This window comes from Medicago truncatula, chromosome 5 (genome assembly GCF_003473485.1).
Source record: "Medicago truncatula cultivar Jemalong A17 chromosome 5, MtrunA17r5.0-ANR, whole genome shotgun sequence".
In the NCBI taxonomy this organism is placed as follows: Eukaryota; Viridiplantae; Streptophyta; class Magnoliopsida; order Fabales; family Fabaceae; genus Medicago; species Medicago truncatula.
In genome coordinates this window covers 9,246,015-9,266,475 of record NC_053046.1, presented here as the reverse complement: position 1 = coordinate 9,266,475, position 20,461 = coordinate 9,246,015, and the positions used below count along the sequence as shown (strand labels likewise).

General features: G+C 30.7%; 2 protein-coding genes across 4 annotated transcripts; one reads left to right on the top strand and one right to left on the bottom strand.

The window, feature by feature from the left end:
- The first annotated feature begins 1,990 nt into the window (after positions 1-1,990).
- On the top strand, positions 1,991-8,167 carry LOC11430999 (lysine histidine transporter-like 8). Its single transcript, XM_003612232.4, has 5 exons — positions 1,991-2,409; positions 3,845-3,978; positions 4,885-5,312; positions 6,840-6,971; positions 7,338-8,167. Exons 1-5 carry the CDS (start codon positions 2,054-2,056, stop codon positions 7,824-7,826), a joined length of 1,539 nt encoding a protein of 512 aa, XP_003612280.1. The 5' UTR covers positions 1,991-2,053; the 3' UTR covers positions 7,827-8,167.
- Positions 8,168-9,741: 1,574 nt separating this feature from the next.
- On the bottom strand, positions 9,742-17,213 carry LOC11430998 (protein S-acyltransferase 10). 3 transcript variants are annotated; one of them, XM_039834300.1, is made up of 11 exons: positions 16,875-17,212; positions 16,600-16,654; positions 15,758-15,832; positions 15,546-15,617; positions 15,280-15,417; positions 15,171-15,204; positions 14,157-14,266; positions 12,768-12,854; positions 11,973-12,056; positions 10,521-10,586; positions 9,742-10,317 (listed from the first exon to the last, which is right to left on the bottom strand). In XM_039834300.1, exons 1-11 carry the CDS (start codon positions 16,969-16,971, stop codon positions 10,155-10,157), a joined length of 981 nt encoding a protein of 326 aa, XP_039690234.1. In that variant the 5' UTR covers positions 16,972-17,212; the 3' UTR covers positions 9,742-10,154. The 3 variants fall into 3 exon arrangements, with proteins under 3 accessions (XP_039690234.1, XP_003612279.2, XP_039690235.1); XM_003612231.4 differs by having other exon boundaries at positions 9,808-10,317; positions 16,600-16,714; positions 16,875-17,211; XM_039834301.1 differs by lacking the exon at positions 9,742-10,317 and adding an exon at positions 11,687-11,791 and having other exon boundaries at positions 16,600-16,714; positions 16,875-17,213.
- Between the last annotated feature and the right edge of the window lie 3,248 nt (positions 17,214-20,461).

Sequence of the window (20,461 nt, the reverse complement as noted above, 5' to 3'; positions counted from 1 at the left end):
ACTTTTATCTACAACACATAAATTTTGGTCACAACACAACTCATGTGATCTTTCTTTTTCGGTGTTTGCAAAAGAAGTGACAATAGTTACTAGAAACATATACTGGATTCAAACCCTAATCACGATGTCTAACTTACTCCTTCCGTTACGATATATTCTCTCTGTTCCAAATTATATAACGTTTTGGGCATTTCACACGTATTAAGAAATGTAATTAATATTGTGCGGAAAAGAGATATTATGAATTGTTTTACAAAATTGTCCTTAATAAATGATATGAGAAAGATAAATGAAAAAATTAAAAGAAGAGATAGTAATAAATAGTTAATGATATAATAAGAAAAGTAACATTAATGTTTCATTGGTATTGTAAAGCGACATATAATTTGAGACAAATTTTTTCTCCAAAGCGACATACAATTTGGGACGGAGGATGTATAAGCAAATTTTGACCCATCTACTGGTTACAAAATACAAACAAAAGTTGACAATTTGCTACATATTTAATGATGATATACCGAAAATGCCCTTTATTTAATTTGATTTTTATGTTCAAAAAAGTTACAATCAATGCTATATTGATATTGATATTGATACAATCAAGAAGTTTGCTGCATAATTTCCTGTTACATTCATCATTAAATGAATGAATCTAAAAAGTCAATTTTACTTATATTTAGAAACGTAAGAAGTATCAATTTTCATATTTATATCAATTAAGTTAAGACTTGTGGACACACATGTGATCTTTTTTATAGTGTACATATATTATTTGAAGAACAATGCCAACACAAACAAAAAAGATATTTATATGAATACCCTTTGCAATATAATGACATATTTCTTCTTTTTCTTGAAAAGAAATAAATACCATATGACATATATACTTTTTCTTGTAAAAACATAAATACTATATATATGACATATATAATAGTACATATAATATAATATTTTATTTTATAAATAAAACATATTAAATAGAATATATACAAACAAGTTAAATCATATACTATATATAGAGAGGATTTTATTGGAGAGAGAATGTTTATTGAATATTAAATAAAAAAACAGTATCATTGTCTTTATATAGTCTATAGTAGTATGGTTGGACCCAAAATATTTCTGTTGATTTATTGAAGGATAGAATTTGAAGATTTTTTTACTAAAAAATAAAGGATATGATTGAAGTTTTTATGTTGTTTCTTACCCATTACATTGTTGAGTCACGTGACCAATATTAATTATTATTATTTTTTTTTACAAAACCAATATTAATTAATTGATACTACATTTTGAACAAAATATAAATAAAAGTTTTTTTTTTTAGTCACGAACCTTACATATATTATACATTGTTTCTAATGAGGACAAATAAAAGATCTAACATAATCATATATATTTAGTCTAAAATTAAAAAAAAAAAATATATATATATGACTTTTTTGTTCACCTGCGTTTTGTTATGGAGGGAGAATCAAGTAGTAGAAACTATCAAAATATGCGTACTTTTTTAAGTTTAAAAGGTTTAATCGAAGTCACTCAAATGGGTCGCATCTGCCCCTAAGTAACATTATAATATGATTTGTCAAATTTGTAAATGTCAAATTAAAAGCAATTTAAATTTTAAAGTGGTATGAAAGTTTATATATGATTTGTTGAACATCCCACTACAACGCCACTTTATAAGTCTCACAATAGATTCTTTCAAAAAAAAAAATAATTCTCGCAATAGATATTTGGTTTAAAAGATGTGAGACAGGTGTTGAGAATCCACATCAGATGAGAAATGATTTTAAAATAATTTTATATGTAAAAAACTTTTCTTACCTTATCGATATATTTCGTAAAGGTTGACTTAGACTTACCCCAAATTTTAAAATCATTTTATTGCATTAATATAATATATGTAAAAATATTCTACTCACCTATACATAACAATTAATCTCTTTAGTATATTATATACATTAATTCTTCCACACCCATCTATATAAACATCCAAAGTGCAACACATACAGTAGGTGTGGAAAAACAAGAGAACAAAGTGAGGAAACACATGGCTGAAGCTAAGGAAATCAAATCACCAGTATCATGTCCCCCCTCTCAGCTTCAATACTCACCATCTCTCACAAGATCACCCCTTCTTCATTCAGAGAATGAGGATACACCAAATCCAAAGAACAAGACCCCTAGAACACCAAGAATGTCTTTTACCCCACCAAGGTTTATTACCCCTTTAGGAACACCTGTTAGGAATGCTTTGAGACTAATCAAACTTGATCCTCAAGATGCTTGGCTTCCAATAACTGAGTCAAGAAATGGTAACAAATATTATGCTGCTTTTCATACTCTTTGTTCTGGGATTGGTATTCAAGCTCTTGTTCTTCCTGTTGCTTTCACTATTCTTGGTTGGTAAGTTCTTCTTCATTCATATTTTTAATTGATTCAAGTGTGAATATTTTATTTATAAAATTGACTCATGCATGTGTGCCTCTCATTTCATGCCTATCATTTTTCAATAATTGTTTAGTGGACAGTCTCATCTTAGTTATATATCCTCACTGTTAATTTATCCATTTTTCAGATTCATTTTGTCATTAGTTTTCTCCTTCATGCTACTACCTACTACTAGTATTGAGATAAAATCTAAATGAAGATTTTTTACAATACTAGCTAATATTTTGAGATCTTTTACAAAATGATATGACAATGTGATATCATACTCCAATATAACTGAATGACTCTATAAAATATTTTAAACTATGGGTAAATAATTATTAAAAAAATTGTGACTAATTTATTTATATGGGTAAATTATTTTTAAAGATATCGTTATATTATCATCAACTAAAAATATCATCAAGATGTAATTAGAATTTTAAATTTTGCTAATCATTGAATGTAATAAAATAATCAAAGATGATTGAGTGATTTGATTAAAAAATTACTTTTTTACAAATTCTTCATGTTATCTATGCATTTTAATCATGTTTAATATAAAATAACAATAGTCAACTGTAATAAAGTTTATTCAACACACTTAGACTAAAATTTATAAATAAATTCATGATAGACCAGATTTTCAAAGTTGTCCATATATTTCCCATTTTGTTTTTGTTTTAAAATACTACAACCCGTAGTTGTATAATTTTAAAATTAAAATAATTTTTACATCTAAAAAATTCATATTTCATTGTTTTATAAATAAGCATTTTTAAAATGGGGATTATTAATTGTCATAATATTATTAAAAAAAAATAATCTTTAACTCTATAATAATTAATTATGTTTGATAACTTTTTTTTAAAAGAATATTTGATAACTTATAGAATCACTCAAGTCTTTTACACTAGTACTTATTTGATTCACAAGTTATTATTAATAATTTGTATTTTATAAAAAAAAATTATAAGCTAGGAAATTCATTTATCTAAACATAAACACACAAAAATTTAACATGTTGATGTACTGAAATATTAGAAGGTGTGGTGGGGGTACAATATTGGATGGGTCGATGGTGACGGTAATGGGTTGGGTATGTTGGTAAAAATTAATATTTAATATTTTATTTTAAGTACATACTTAAAAGAAATACATTCAACATAACTTAAGGAAGAAAATAGTAGTACAATTTAATTATCACTTTTAATCAAACTTATTTTTCAAGAGGGAGATAATTTTAATTTATAATAACTATCACATGTCTTTATGTTTTCTTCTAAAATCAAGTTTATCTCAAACCCTATATATATTGTCAACAAAGAAGAAAGTTTTTTCAACCATTTTCTTACACACACACACACACATGCTCTTAATATTGATGAAACAAATGTGTGATTGGTTGCAGGACATGGGGAATAATAAGTTTGACAATAGCATTCATATGGCAGCTTTATACCTTATGGTTGCTCGTCCATCTTCACGAATCCAAGGATGGTGTTCGTTATAGTCGATACCTTCAACTCTGCTTTGTTACTTTTGGTATGATGCAACCACGTATTCATTCATTTCTTTTTCATTTTGTGGATACTATATTTTCATTTGATTTAAGGAAGATGTTGCAACAAGTAATACTTACCTAAGTTTTCACCAAATTAGAGAAAATATACTCTCTAAAATGAGATTAGATCCAATTTATTTTTCCATAAAATGAGAATAGGAATTTTCATGGTTAACAAAATGCAACAAATTTTAGCTGAAAATGTAATGTGTAACTAACAACAAATGTCATTTTCATGCAATAAACTATTGATTGAACTATACATCATGTCTAGTTTGAATGTGAATTAAATAAAAAGATAGGCATGTAACATGACAATATTGGTAGATGTAGTGATGTTCATCAAAAATTGAGTTGCTTGTGCAAACAATAAGAGTAACGAGTGGTATTAAATGATTGTTAGGACAATTTGTAAACAATAATGTAATTAATTTAAAATAATTACAAAATCAACATATGTTTGGCTGATTTAAAAACATGGGTAAATTTGCACATGTTTGGATTGCATAATCCTGACAAATCAAGTGTTTTGCGTAATTTAATTTAGTCTAACTAGATTAAATATGTGGCCCGATGTGAACCACTATGAAACAATTTGGATAGTCGGTTTTTTAATATGTACTGTAGTGATTTTTTTGTGGTGTCTGGGTTCGAACTCCGACCTTGCATGTATTATGCATTGTCCTTATAAGTTCACGGAGATAGGTAATTAAAAACTAAATAGTTGGCCTCAAATAATTAATGTACTTCGGCTAATGTTGAATCCTTCAAATAGTTCACAAATTTGATTCATGGGTTGAACATTGGTCGGACATTATTTTATCTCTTGAACTAACTACAAAATTAGGCAAAATCAATTGATGAAGTGTTGGAACGGAATGTTGCAGGTGAGAAATTGGGGAAATTGCTAGCTTTATTTCCAATACTATACCTATCAGCTGGGACATGTACTACATTGATCATCATAGGAGGATCAACAGCAAGAACATTCTATGAGGTTGTTTGTGGAGAATCATGTAATTCCAAACCTATGACTACCGTGGAATGGTACTTGGTTTTTACCTGTGTTGCTGTGGTTCTGTCTCAGTTACCAAACTTGAATTCAATTGCTGGAATTTCCCTTATTGGAGCAGTCACTGCTGTAGGGTATTGTACCTCCATTTGGATGGCTTCCGTGGCACAGGGTACCCTACCAGGTGTGAATTATAATCCAGTAAGGGGAGGTAACAGTGTTGAAAAAATTCTTGGTGTGTTTAATGCATTTGGTATCATTGCCTTTGCCTTTAGGGGCCACAATCTCATCCTTGAAATTCAGGTATGTGATTATATAAGATTATTTTTCTCTTAATTGACTATTTACTATTATTGAAGTTGGTGACAAATGGAATAATTAAAAGGAAAATACTAAAAAGTGTCATGCACTTATAATAATTACAAGAAAAATGTTAATGAGTGCTCTGGGTTATGGGGTGCTAGCTAGTTAAACAATATTAGTGAGTGCTCTAGGGTATTAGTCAAGTAAACTAATAGTATATAAATAGTGTATTGGAAAATGATAAAAAAGTTGTATATTCAATTTTTTTAAAGTAAAAAATTGTTGTCTTTAATGAAAAGTTTTTTAATGAAAATGTTTTAATTTTAACTTTTTTACCTAATGCTCTAAGAGCACAAATTAGCATGACCAATGATGAAAGGAACAAATCTTGGTAAATTTGTCTAGTAGGAGTTTCATATGCTAAAATGTGAATTTGAAGTTTCTTTGCTTCTTCTATCTTTTGACTTTGTAGTAATGAGATAGGTACATTGTTTTGTTGACAATTGATACGAAGTATTGCTTTCAAAGTTGAAAGTTGTTTAAGAGGTTGGATGAAGTATACATCATTGAAGTTAGTGGATGACTTTTCCAGTCTTCCTTCCTGTTAGATTAATTGCAGTTCAGTTGATAAGTTGAGAGATAGAGAATGACCCAAACTGGTTTAGAGTGGTGTAACATACAAACATTCATCTATTCACTACAAAAAAATAGCTAGTCCTAAATAATGTTTGGAATAGGAAAAAATAATTATAATCATCAAGTATTGTGTGTGATCAATTTCATTAAATAGAAAAATAAGAGGTTGAATTGTAAGCGTAAGTTTTGGATTTTCTACCTGATAAGTAATAGAGTAATCATATTTGTACAATTATTTGGTGACAACTTTTGTGATAAATTTCTTTTTCTTTATTTTTATTGGTTAAAAACAATAGAGAGATAAAAGAAGAGAGATGATAAAAACAATAGAGAGAGATAAAAGAAGAGAGATGGTAAGAAGATAATGTGAGTATATGATAAAAAATTATTCAAAAGTTATCACAAAATTGATTGTTGTACAAATATCATTTCTCTAATTAATAATAAGTGAGTTTTTTTTTTCAAGTAACACAGTGGCTAGAAATTCATGAATAAGTGAAGTGTATGAGATTCGAACCTCGACTCATATATGTATTATACAATGTCTCTGTCAATTGAGTTAAATTTACAAAAATAATAATATCTGTGAGTTAATTGACAGTAAAAAAGAATACTTAAAAAGTTGATGTTAGATCACATACTTTTAACTTTTTAATTTTTTCTTCTTCTTGTATCTCATTATGGTGAAGGGAATGCGTACTTTTAACTAGCTGAATTATAGATTAGATGATTAGTCTCATAGTCGATTCAATGAATAATTTTGAAAAGATATCTAATTACTCATGAGAAATCTAAGGATCTTATCTTATTAGTTACAATGGATTACTAAAAACACTTGACTAATATATTACTCAAGTATCTTTTTGATTCGCATAAAAATCTTTGTTGCAGGCTACTATGCCTTCAAGTGAGAAGCATCCATCACACGTTCCCATGTGGAAAGGAGTCAAGATTGCTTACACACTAATTGCCGCCTGCTTATTTCCCGTAGCCATCGGTGGCTATTGGGCTTATGGCCAACTGGTAATGCATCTCACTCATTTAGAACCATACAAAAATTATAAGAATTTGTCTCATGACTGTACAATATTGATTTTCTAATATACACATGATTTCTAAAAGACAACTGTTTTTAGTCTTGTAATCACTTATTTTGGTATTTAAATGAAGCTTAAGTTATTGTCAAAAACTAATTTTAAGGTAGAGTGAAAACATCAAAAACAACTTTTTTACATAAAGATGCTAGCAAGTGCTTTCTCAAACATACGACCCTTTTTAAAATCTAAAACAAATGGACCCATTATTTACTAGGACTTATTTTATTGTATATCATACATATATATATATATATATATATATTAATTTATACACATGATTCAAAATGTACAGATTCCTGAAAATGGAGGAATGCTCACAGCACTATACAAATTCCATTCCCATGACATATCAAGATTTGTGCTTGGATTAACCAGCTTCTTTGTAGTAGTGAATTGTTTGTGTTCATTCCAAATCTACGGCATGCCAATTTTCGATGACATGGAATCAAAATACACAACAAAAATGAATAAGCCATGTCCATGGTGGCTCCGGTCAAGTATTCGAATCTTCTCAGGATTTTTATCCTTCTTCATAGGAGTGGCAACACCATTTTTGGCTAGCTTGGCTGGTTTAATTGGAGGAGTAGCATTGCCAGTGACATTAGCGTACCCATGTTTTATGTGGCTCGAAATAAAGAAGCCAAAAAAATACAGTGTTATGTGGTGCCTCAATTGGTTCTTGGGAACATTTGGTATTGGTCTTAGTGGCATATTGATTGCTGCTAGCATATATGTTATTGTTCGTACGGGTGTTAAAGTGAGTTTTTTTGACCCTAAGTAGTTTTGATTACACAAAGAGGAAAAAAACTACAAGGGAAATTATATATGGAGGAAATTAAGAAGATGATTGATCATGTTGTCTTTAATTTTGTACCCAAAATTGTCCACCCCATATGTAGTTATGTTTATGCTAAAATAATCATGATATTTGTGGTATTTAAGATATCAACAGTGAACCATTACAAAGAAAGAAAAAAAAAAAAATTAAACTTCAGCGTGCGAGTATGGTTAGATTAGATGTGTCAATGGGAGTTGTTGAGTAGGTTAAAATAAGCTTACTTTTTCACTATGGATTCTATTATAATTATTTTGTGGAATTTAGATTTTTTCTTCTTCTAATAATGTCATGTTTATTTTCCTTGCTATTGAAAAGTGAAAATGGTGGTCATAATCAACTGATGTTTCATGAATTTTGATTCACATTCTTGTTTTCAAGATGTTTTCTTTTGTTCCTTAGTTTCCTTTTACTTTTAGCATTGCATGATTTTATTTTATTTTTGTTGGTGAATTTAGCATTGCATGATTTGACAAGTTGAAATTATTATATAGAGGTTTTGACTAAAAAAAATAGAATGTTATTAGTTTTTAATATAGAATGTTATTAGTGTAAATAGTTTTGACAGTGTTATCTAATTGCAAATTACAATATCATTAAAAATGTTCCACTTTAATAGTAGTAATTTCTTAAAAGTCCCATATAAAATGACGTATGATAGGGACGGAGGAAAACAATTTACACCGATCACATGACATGTCAGTGCATCAAAAGTTTACCCTAAACAATATATGATCTTACATTTTCATTTGTCTTGGATGTTTGAAAAGTGAAGCTTCAAATCATTTTCAATGCGGTGACTTATTTGACACCACAGGGCAGGCCAGTGGAAGAAAGCAATAATGTAGTTTGAAAAAGGAAAAAGAAATTACTCGAATAACTAAGGCATATTTGTATGATGATGCTATTAATATCTGGATGAAAACGACCACATTCTGTGAACTTTTTGCATGAATGGATTTGTACACCAAGTTACTTCATTATTTTGTTGACTGTTGAGAAACAGACAGGTGAGACTTAATATTTTTTGCATGCATATTGGTTTTACATTATAAGACAGATAAATGTTGAACTTTAATTTAAAGTCCTCTGCATGGGATCCATTTTCTTCTTTCTCTATCTCTTTAGCTAAAGCAGTCACGAGTCATGACATCATATTTACCATTTGTCTATTTCGTATGCTTGTTGGTGGCAATTAGAGTCGTTATTGTTATGGTTCAGTGATGATAGTCGACTAGTCGTATAGTCTGAGTTTGTGATATACCACGATTTTCTACATGGTTTTACCAACTTGATAGTTGCGTTCCCATTTGTCAAACGAGCCGATTTTGTAAACGTTTGAAAACAAAAATTGTCTAAAGGCATGAATGTCATTATTTTTAGCAAAAGTGATGCTATGAAAATAAATGAAAGTTAAACACAAACTAAGTGGAGATAATTCAAAAATAAAGTTGATAAATTCTCATCGCATTGATTGGTAATGCTGTAAAATTATCCCATTTTGAAGTACTTGAAGAGGTGCTTTTGGACCAAAGAAAGTGGGAGATATTGGCATTTACCATGGTTATATAGAAGCCACGCCCACAAGACTTTCGCTTCTGCGTCATGGATAACCTACTGTGACGCCTACAAGTGAAAAAGAACGTCTGCACAGGTGTATAACTGACAGTTGACAAATACAATTTAAAGCTACAAGACCAGCTGGTTAACTAATTTTACAATCTTCCCCTTTCTGGCAAGGAAAGATAAGAGTTTGATTAGCAGCATTGTGTTCTACAAAGACTTGGAAAGAACTAAGCCGAAGTATAATCTCAAATATTGCAAGTTCTAAAATTTGATTTGCTAATCACTTATGGAAACATAATAAATAGGGTATTCTGATATATGCTAAGTCTTTCTTTTGCCACTCGGCATATTAACATTTGGATGATCACAAAGGTTGCCACTTCAACTTCTCCCAAATATGCACCTTAAATATTCTATTGTCCATTGCATTTCATTACAACAATCAATTTGATATTAGCTAAATATCCTGGTCTAAAAAATAATAACTTTAAAGCAAAAAGAACATACTAGCACTGCACCTATACAATAAACTTGAAAGTCACCTTCAAAAATTAGCAAAGAATGAATGATAGAAGAGAAATCGCATCGTTAATAGCCTAAAATGAACATCTAATTATCTAATCAAACAGATGCATTGACATACTCTATGCACTCACAAATATGCTGTTGTTTGAGGAAAAGACTTCTACTTATACAAAACATAAACCATCAGCAACACCGACATGTTGCAACATCCAAGCATGTGTATGGCCTTGAATTTTCCTCTATCTCTTGTGGGGTAGGTATTCGTTCTAAACCAAATGAGCAGCAGAAGTTGTATATATTTCTACAAACTCCTTTACTGAAAGGATGTACTCGTTCTGGAACCGCCCTGCAGATTAATATAATGTGCTTAACATAGATATCCCGAAAAAACAGACATCTAAGCATTTACCATCAACATACACATATAGCGGAAACATTAAAAGAAGTGCAACACAAAACAGAATCACGTTCCACCAAAATGTTATCTTTAGATCATTAAGTTAAAAATACGAAATAAATACAAAAATATAAGAGGACTACTTATCTAACCTTAGATAAGGAATCCGTCTTCTCCTTACAAGTTCATAGGTAGTCTGATTTGTCAGAATTAGGTAACTGCAAAAAGACAAACAGTGATACTCTTACTGTGTTGAACCAGGATGCTCAACCATAAAGTCAACATGGTGGAGATAAAACGCCAGAGTATAAAAAGGACGAACAACATTGATATTTTATTTAACATATGGTTATATTGACAGAATGAACTCCTAATATTTAGATTAGATGCAAATGGTAGCAAACTCATTCAACAACTTATAAGCCAAAAGGTAATTCTGTTATACATCCTTTTTTCGAACACTTGATACATTTTTTCTAGCCATTTCTTCTAAACTTTGATTCTCAAAACCTCCCAAGTATCATAAATTGGATTCTGAAAATCAGGATAATTGAATTTAAGTTAAACTCCTTGAAACAAATAGTTTATGGTCCAGAGATGGATCCATTTAGTCTTCATTAGATAAAATACACGGTTTATTGATCGTGCAGCATCAAGATGATGGAATGAAAACATTCAAATATATAAACTAAAATGTGTAGAACACAAAAGCAGGAACACGAGGAGCACGTTCCATTTCACATGCAAGGATAAAATTACGCCATAATATGTAGAAACTAAGCCTTATCCCACTAAGTGGGTCGGCTACATGGATCAAATTATGCCATAATGTTCTATCATAAACCATATTTCGATCCAGCTCATTAATCTCTATATCTTTCTTAATAGTTTCTCTTAGTTTTTCTAGGTCTTCCTCTGCCTCTAGTGATCTGATCTACTCTCGTTACTACAGAATCTACAAGTCTTCTCTCTACATGCTCAAAACACCTAAGTCGAGTTCTCGTCATTTTTCTACTATAGATGCTTCTCCAACTCTCTAATGTTGTCATTTATAATCCTATCCCGTCTAGTCTTACCACACATCCAATGCAACATTTCCATCTCTGCTCAGCTTATTTTATTCTTGTGTTAGTTTTTTACCATCCAACACTCTGTTCCATATAACATCGCTGATCTTACAGCTGTCAGATAAAATTTCACTTGCAAGGATCAAAATCAAATAATGGTAATGCTTCCGACATAGAATCCTCCCCCAATAAAAACGAAAAAACAGAAATAGAAGGAATTTATAAGACAAGTAAAGTGATAGATAGGGTACTCAGATAATCAGATTATTGATTTTAGGTTGGATTTTGGAATAGTCCAGGTCTCCTGAAAAATGCTGGCATTCTTCCATTCATTAAAATTCTGACGAAAGATGGTTCTGTACCCCACAGCCGTGGATTGGAATTAGGGTTAATTCAATAAAATATTTATTCATTCTTTTTAATTTAACATTCATTTTCTATTAGAATTGTACAAAAATTGTATAAGTATTTAACAGGTAAGAAACAGAAGCAGACACATAAATGCAGTCTGATAACATAAATAATTGCAAGTATTACCTATGAAATATCAGTAGGAGAAGCAGAAATATAAGGCAAATGGACAGAGTGATCAACAGTAGTATCATGATCGCATCCTGCCACCTGACAGCCAAAAAATTGAGCATCCAATTTCAGATTACAAAATATACAGAGAGAAGGAGGAATGGACTTTTTTCCTTTGGATTATGACAGAATTCATAAGTCATATAAAGTACAAGAGGGATGTGAGAAACATATTCTCCATCAAAGTATCATTAGGTGAATTCCGTGTGACTCTCACTAAATAAAAATCCCTGGATATCTAGTACACCAACACGAAACTCAACCAATAACAACAAATACAACAACAATCAAGCCTTATCCCACTAAGTGGGGTCGGTTACATGGATCAAATTATGTCATAATGTAATGTCCTATCATAAACCAACCAATAACAACAAATATGATAGTAAAAAAGATAATACAAAGAGCATGTTCCTATTTGAACAGAAAAAGTATACGATCATCAACAACATTAATTTATCTGATTTTTATCCCTAATTACCACCAACTGCAGCCAGTAACATTACATTGGTGTCAAGAGAAGGTAAGCCTAGGCAAAAAGGTAAGGTTATTGACTTACCAGGTTCTAAACACAGAATCATCCTCTACACTCATGAGGATATGACTATAGATGCCCCCCACCCAAACCCCTGATGTACATGTCAATTTAACGAAGGGGGGATTCGACTGATAATGATTTTCCAGCATTTTAATCTTAAGCGAGTCTAAGAGTTTCAACATTCATCCCAAATCATTCAAAAGAAATCATACCAAACACTTGTAATGTGAGCCTTCAGGTGTGAAATATACATGAAGCCAGTCCAGATGCACACTGCCGTCTCTTCACATAGGTACCACCTAAAGTATTTTGACAGAAAGGAGGAAAATTTTTAGTGACAAAAATATATTTATACGAAGATACAAAGGAACTGATAAAATTAGTAGCATCATTGCCCAACTTTGGAAAATTATTGTTAGATGGAGAACATAAGCTAACATTTCCATTCATCAGTTCTACAAGTGTTCAAGTAAAGCTGTAAAGTAATACATTAAGGTGCTTTCGTACACATACATATAAATGTAGCTTAGAACCGTCTATAATTATTAATCCAAATAGTACTTAGTAGGACATATAACCCAATAGGAAAATAAAAGCACATATGCTGTAAAAATAAATAAATGAATAGTGCAAGGATAACATGCTCAAGTCATGTTTCTAAGTATGTTTCTAAGTTTATCAAACTCATTTCTATTTTTTAAGAAAATGAATAGTGATGCATATCAGTGTAGTTAGTATCCCACGATATGTATCCAGATACAATACGAAAACAGCCATTGGCGATACGTATCAGTGTTTGTATCCCATGTATCGCGGGCGTATCCCATGTATCCCGATTCAATCTAGTATCCTACAATACTGTGACATTTGCGTTTCAGTTGCAGAAACCAGCTCGGGTTGCGCAACCCGGAAAAAATTCCAAATTTTTTTCCGTTTTTTATGAATCAGTTCTGGAACAGGGTCGGGTTTTGCACTCGTCAAAAAATCCCAAATTTACCCGGTTTTCTTGGGCCGGGTTTATGTGACCCATCAGATATTGCAGGTGAACCATTTTGTATTCAAGAGTTTTGTTTTGTAACCTACCAATTAATTTGGAGCTATTCCCAAAAGCCACTCACCTTCTCTTCCTTTATGGCTTCCAACACATACACGCTCTGTTTCTCTACACTCTATATGTTTGATTTTGATTGAATTAAGGGTGCTTTATGTTATTTAATTTTGATTATGACTTGAGTTTTGAAGTATTTAGAAGTTTATATATGATATTTGTGAAGTATTTTGGAGTTTATATATGATATTTAAAGTCGTATTTTTTTTGTTTATGTATCTTACGATACACAATACGATAAATACACGATTCAAAAAAGTGGTCGAACGATACATGATAGATTTGACTACCATGATGCATATTGCAACAAGAAAATTATGAATCATGCAACAAACAAACAAAGGCACTACCGATAATATGTGGTGAACAATTGCTTTTCCAGGCCACTTGTACTTCAGCTAAATATCACTAGTAGTAGTTAAAATAATAGCATCAAGCTAATATTACATTTTTAGTAAAAATGAAATTCCATATTTCTACATTATCAACTCACCAAAATTGACAATGATTACGCTGGCCAATGCAGTTTCCCAGCCAAACACAGTGGTGGTCAAACTGAAGAACACATTTGTCACAATCATGACAATGCTTTGCCCGTGGAGGCTGCACAATGGGCATCAACAAAATAAATTAGCACAAAATCAAGAAGATAAATTATTAGAACACAAAATATAGTGTAGCGAAAGAGAATGTGTCGAGTATTCATGGTACAAAGAAAGAACTCCTAATGTGCTGAAAGTAATATTAGAACATAAGGAAAAGGTAATTCGTAAAGTGAAGCACAATACATCACCTAGATTTCGATGGAAATATTGTTTTCTAATGCTTATGTTACAAGCACACAATCCAGCATGAAAAATTCATTCTAGAACTTTTACTGAATTTAAACAATCACTTTAGGTCGAAAGTCGAATGTCGAAACTAATAACACAAAACTAAGTGTTGACATCAAGCTGCATTCTTTCTCTTACAAGGCATGATAAATTTACATCAAAATCCAATATAATCTGGTGACTATGCTTAATTATTCAATAAAGATACTTTAAGACATGACAAGGTATATTATGAATAGCAATTGGGAAAGTTCACCAAAATTATTTATAATCTGGTGACTATGCTTAATTATTCAATAAAGATACTTTAAGACATGACAAGGTATTATTATTGTAGAATAATATGTATGAATGTTGTGTGTTACAACAAGTGCATGTATGGCTCTTATTTATAATCACAGACTAGGGTATACAGGGATCAATCACAATTACATAAGAATCCACCAAATCCCTAATTGTTAGTAACTGCTACCTACTTATTAAGCATGTGTTATATAATTGGTTTATGGTACTGCATTTAATATACTGCTGTACAGAATGAAATTGAGTACTGAACCCATCAAACAAATGCCACACTATCACTGAAATATGCATTAAGGAATCACTAAAAAATAAATGACTTATCAATATCATGACATAATACAAATTAAATTACATATCGCCGTTCGTAATACCTGCTCCACATTGCAGTAGGTGCACGTCCATGTTCTGCAAGGAAATAATAATTCGTATGAAATTGATTGACGGTGTATGGAATCAAAGATCTTATGGATGGATATCTACCTGATTGTTGATGCTGGAGGATACAATTCTGCCACCAACTTTGACCAATATGTTGCATTACTCCCGGCAACACATTTTCCAGTCTGATTTCCCTCCATCGAAATTACAAAGCTCCCATTTTTGCCTAAAGCTGGTTGACTTTGCTTAAGCATTCAGAAATTGAATATAAATAGTTAGATGAAACCCAAACATAAATTTACTTCACGTGTTATCAGATTCTTATTTTTAATGATAAATTTTAAAATGGGGAAAGGATGGTTTCTTACTTTGATGTTTCTGGTGTCTTTGTGTGTACTACATTTTTCTTATTAATCTCCATCATCGCATCAAGGACATAACTGTACATTATAAAATAGCAAAGGAAAATAAATCACACCGGGAAGAGAAGATATAAATTTATTTCAGGGATTTTAAAAAACACTGTTCCCCAACGCAGTCAATATGGATTTTACCGAAAGGAAATAAATTGTTGTATTACCCTGGATTAGAAACAGATGTAGCAAAGTATTGTACTAAAGTAACAACAAACAGCAGCAAGTATAAAGCAGTGTACCTGAAACAAAATCAAGTTAAAAATAGAAAGTAAGAAAATTAAGCAATTATCTAAAACTGCTTGGAAGCACTAAATCATATATTCATAATATTTAAACTAGAATTTTCCTTAGTATCCACACATTGATCTACAAATGATAGATTTTATTCAAACTTCAGCGCATTCCTCATATTACTTGACAGAAGCAAGGAAAGAATAGGTTGCAATATGTCCTTCTCAAAAGAATCAATTGTTGCTAATTTCTTCTGCCGACACGATAAGACAACTAACAGACCCATTATACATATAATCTTCATTTCATCCCTTGTGTAGAACATATAGAATTTGATTTTATTTAAAAATTCATTGCATGTCAGTTTAAGGTGTGTTTTGAACTAGCACAAGTACCAGTCAGCTAAACTAAGAGGACAGTTTTGGATTTCTTGTGTACAAGAACTTTTAAGTTAATTTATGACTTGTAAGCTTATCGATATCCAATCAGCTGGTTTATCTGCTATTAGCTAGCTTATCAACTATCCACTATAAGCTCGTCTGTTATACGCTAGCTTATCAACTATCCGCTATACAATAAGGATTATTTTATATCAAACAGAGCCTAAATGTATTTCTGAAGAAAAATTGCCTAAACTGATACTAAAAAAACTCAGTTATTAAGATTTCACATCTCCTTTTTCACAAGCATTTCCACTAAACTGCGACGTAATTAACAACATCCAGGAAATGCAGCTTCAATTATAGAATACACAATGAGGCAAGAAAAAACGTACCACGGTTCTTTCTTAGTCTTCTCAATTAAATCTCCATCGAATAAGAAAAGAACACCTGCATAAATCAGATGAACCACCAGCAAGAGCAGCTTCAAGCACGATGAAGACCTTCGAGCTAAAATTCATCAAACAAATAAACAATTACACCAAAAAAAATTGCAGAAAATCGAAACTCACAGTAATCACAGACAACATTCACAATTCAGCATGCAAAATCGAATTAAACAGAATAATTATAATTAAGTTTAAAAACAATAAATCGATTAAGCGCGAACCAGGATCAGCGAGGCAAGGAGAAATACGGAAGCATAGATCCATCGGTTGATTCGGAAAGGGAGTTGAAGGGCGGCATATATCAACGATTGTCATCATCGGCGGAAGGAGGAAAGGATTTGCATCGGAGATTTCCCGGGAAAATGGAATTTTCTGAGTAGAAATGAATTTTCTCGGGAAAATGAATGAGTGAAGGTGATAGAGAGTGATTTTTATTTATTTATATGAATCTGTTAATTTAACTGTTTATTGGAAAGGGTGCGTAGTGCGCATCGTGAACGTGATTTAAGCTATCGGTCTTGTTTCCAGTATATGTATGATGATTGATGAGATTAAGATGAAGCTGGTAAGACTGTTAGTTGTTAACTTATTTTATTTACCTAATCAATTATTCATCAATAAATACTAAATAGGCATTTTTTTAATTAAAAAGTATTTAAAAATAGGTATTTTAACTTTTTAAATTGTAAATTTGGATAAATTAGTTCTTATATTATCAGAATACTATTAATTTAGTCATAGATTTTGTTTGAAAAAAACAGTGAATAGTTAATAGACCAGTAGTGTACATTTGATGGGTAAAGTAAGAGCTGATAGATAAACTAGTTTATTAAATTTATATTGATTGATAAAATTAACGGTTGAGCTAACTAAGAAATATGAAATGATAGAAAAAATGATATATTTAATTATATTTGTTTACGATTGTAAGGTAAAATTGAGATAAATAATGATTAAGCTATTAGAATGAGCTTATAAAAAACATTGTAAACTAGTAAAAAAAAAAGTTATAAGTTCATAAGAAAATGATAGTAATCAAACAAGTCATTTTAGTCAAATGAGCATGTAAGACATAAGTTATAAATTCAAAAACATATCTTATCAAACAAACCTAAACGTATAGAATATTGATTAATTTAGTATTTTTATTAAATTTTGCATCACATTTGTATATGAATTATTTGTATATGAATTATGCTTGTGTTGATGCAAGAAAAAACAATTTAGGTATATCTTTTACATGTTTTGATGAAAATTTATCAAATAAACCAGCTCTTTGTTAAAGTCAAATAAAAAATTTGACCGAGAGAATGAATTGATTGACATTATATAATTAAAAAATTAATTTTTCTTTACAAAATAAATAGTTTGACCGAGAGAATGAATTGATGACGGCATGGCAGTGCCATTGAAAACTCATACATAAGTGGACGAGATGTTTGAACTTCGATCATCATGTTCAGTTTAACAATTTCGATATTTACATTAATTGAGATATGATTTATGAACAATTAAAATATCAATTTACTCTTTACCTATCCAATAAATTAAAGGATTAAAGACTATGTTCTTCTTTAAAAAATAAAAAAAATATCTTGTGATTTGCAACCAAAAGTTAAAAATGTTTTTAAGTTTTTGATTTTCCTTTTATCTCAGACTATCACTTTTAGTCTTATTCAAGGAATTAATCGAAACATAATTAATCTAGATCCGAAAAAAGTTAGAGTCCTAATGCAACGAATACAACATTAATCATTCTATCTTAAATTATATGTCATTAATTCTAATAAAATATGTTTGTCTTAAATTATATATCATTTTACAATATTAATGAACCAAAATATGTTTGTTCTAAATTATATACTCCTATCATTTTACTATATCAATATTAATCATTATTTTCATATTATGTCTTATACTATTTATTATTTTATCTTTTTTCAATTCTTTTAATTTATGTTTTTCATACAATTAATAAAGAGTAATGATACATTGACCACCAAATATGGTAAACCCTCAATTCCACACCCCCATCTGGATTTTTTTATGTTAATTATATTGGGGGCAGTTTTGTCCATTACTCTCTCTCTCTCTCCACCCTTTCTTTTCCCCCTCACTTGTTGCTGCCTCCACCACCGGACACACGCACCCACCACTGTCGGCCACCGTTGTTACCTTCAAATTTCACCACTAACGTTGTTTGCCTCATACCTAACACTCTTTGTCCACCCTTGACCCCTCTGTCCACCACCCTAGTTTCCCACAGTCAACAACATTGTCCCCGTCCTCACCATAAGATATCACCACCATCGGTGCCGTTTCACAACCCCATCTATGTTTTTGTTCAGATTTTCGTTTCTTTTGTTGCGGATTTGCGTTCTTTTTTTAATGTGTTAGAGGGATGGCTAGAGAAGAAAGGGGTAGAGAGAGGGAGAGTCTTGTGGCGAACAAGCAAAGAGGGGTGGCAAGATGGTCGGAGAGAGAGAGAGAGGATAAATGAGAAGAGAAATAAAAAATAATAATAAATGCCACATGGGATGGTATATGAGTGGTATGGAGAAAAAAAAGGTGTAAACCCATAATTATCCTTAATAAAACATACTATTTTTTGTAAAATAACCCATAATTTTTTCTTTTCTTTCTATAACATTAAATACATTTTTTTTAAGGTTAATAGGTCTTTACACCCCTGTAATATAGGTCATTTCTGGTTTTCCCCCCTGTAAAATATTTTTTTTGATTTACCCCCTGTAAAATATTTTTGTTTTGATTTACCCCCTTAATAGGTTAAACAAAAATGAAAATTTCTTAAAAAAATAAATAAATTTAGTTTTTGTTTGGCCTATTAGGGAGGTAAATCAAAACAAAAATATTTTACAGGGGGTATATTAAAAAAAATATTTTACAGGAAAAAAATCAGAAATGACCTATATTACAGGGATAAAGATCTATTAACTTTTTTTTTTATAGGTTTTACTATTTTAAAAATGGATGCCACAAGGTGTTGTGACTAATAAATTTTGTCAAGGAACAAGAGTATAACAAATCGCTAATGCTTAATATAGCGAAAAGATTTATCACGAAAGTTTCACGAAGACACATATCATAACAACACATGAGTGATTTTATTTGTTTTTTGAGTAAAAAATTAACAGGTGTGCTTCTTTGGTCTACCAAGTATTGAAATATTGGTCATAACTAGTGATATAGCTTCAATTTTTTGCATGCTAGCAATGAGCCATGTGTCTATTGCGGTGATTTTGACGTTGTTAGGAACAGTATATTTTAACAACGTGACGTGGGTCTATCTTGTTTTTTTCTTTTTCATGAGTGTTATTTGAACAACCAATTTGGTTGACAACTTTTGTGACAATTATAATTTACAAAGAAAAAGTAAGTATTTGCACGGAAATCAAAACAATAGAGAGATAAAGTAAAAATAATGTGAGTATGAGAGAGAAAGTTGTCATTAAATGGATGTTCAAATATCATTTCTCTTTCATTTATATGTATACAAGTAGTAGAAATCAGACATATGTGGTATATTCGCGTGCATTTCTGTCGTGATATATAAACAAATACGGAGTAATGATGATATTTGAACAACCAAATGTGACAACCTTTTTTCCTCACTTTTCATTGGTAAATGGTTGTACAAATATCATTTCTCATATTAGTGTGAGTATTGCTAACACTTTTCATAGAAAACATAATATAGATTCAAATCATTGAACTTCCTAAATATGAGAAACAATGGCTTTTATTGCATAATCACTCTAATTGTTTTGCCCCAAAATTGCTCTACATA

Coding starts and splice junctions, on each gene's coding strand:
- LOC11430999 (XM_003612232.4), top strand. CDS start 2,054: ATGGCTGAAGCTAAGGAAATCAAATCACCAGTATCATGTCCCCCCTCT. Junction 2,410..3,844: donor GCTTTCACTATTCTTGGTTG/GTAAGTTCTTCT, acceptor GATTGGTTGCAG/GACATGGGGAATAATAAGTT. Junction 3,979..4,884: donor ACTCTGCTTTGTTACTTTTG/GTATGATGCAAC, acceptor GGAATGTTGCAG/GTGAGAAATTGGGGAAATTG.
- LOC11430998 (XM_003612231.4), bottom strand. CDS start 16,971: ATGATGACAATCGTTGATATATGCCGCCCTTCAACTCCCTTTCCGAAT. Junction 15,833..16,599: donor AAGACTAAGAAAGAACCGTG/GTACGTTTTTTC, acceptor ATTTTGTTTCAG/GTACACTGCTTTATACTTGC. Junction 15,418..15,545: donor AAGACACCAGAAACATCAAA/GTAAGAAACCAT, acceptor GCTTAAGCAAAG/TCAACCAGCTTTAGGCAAAA.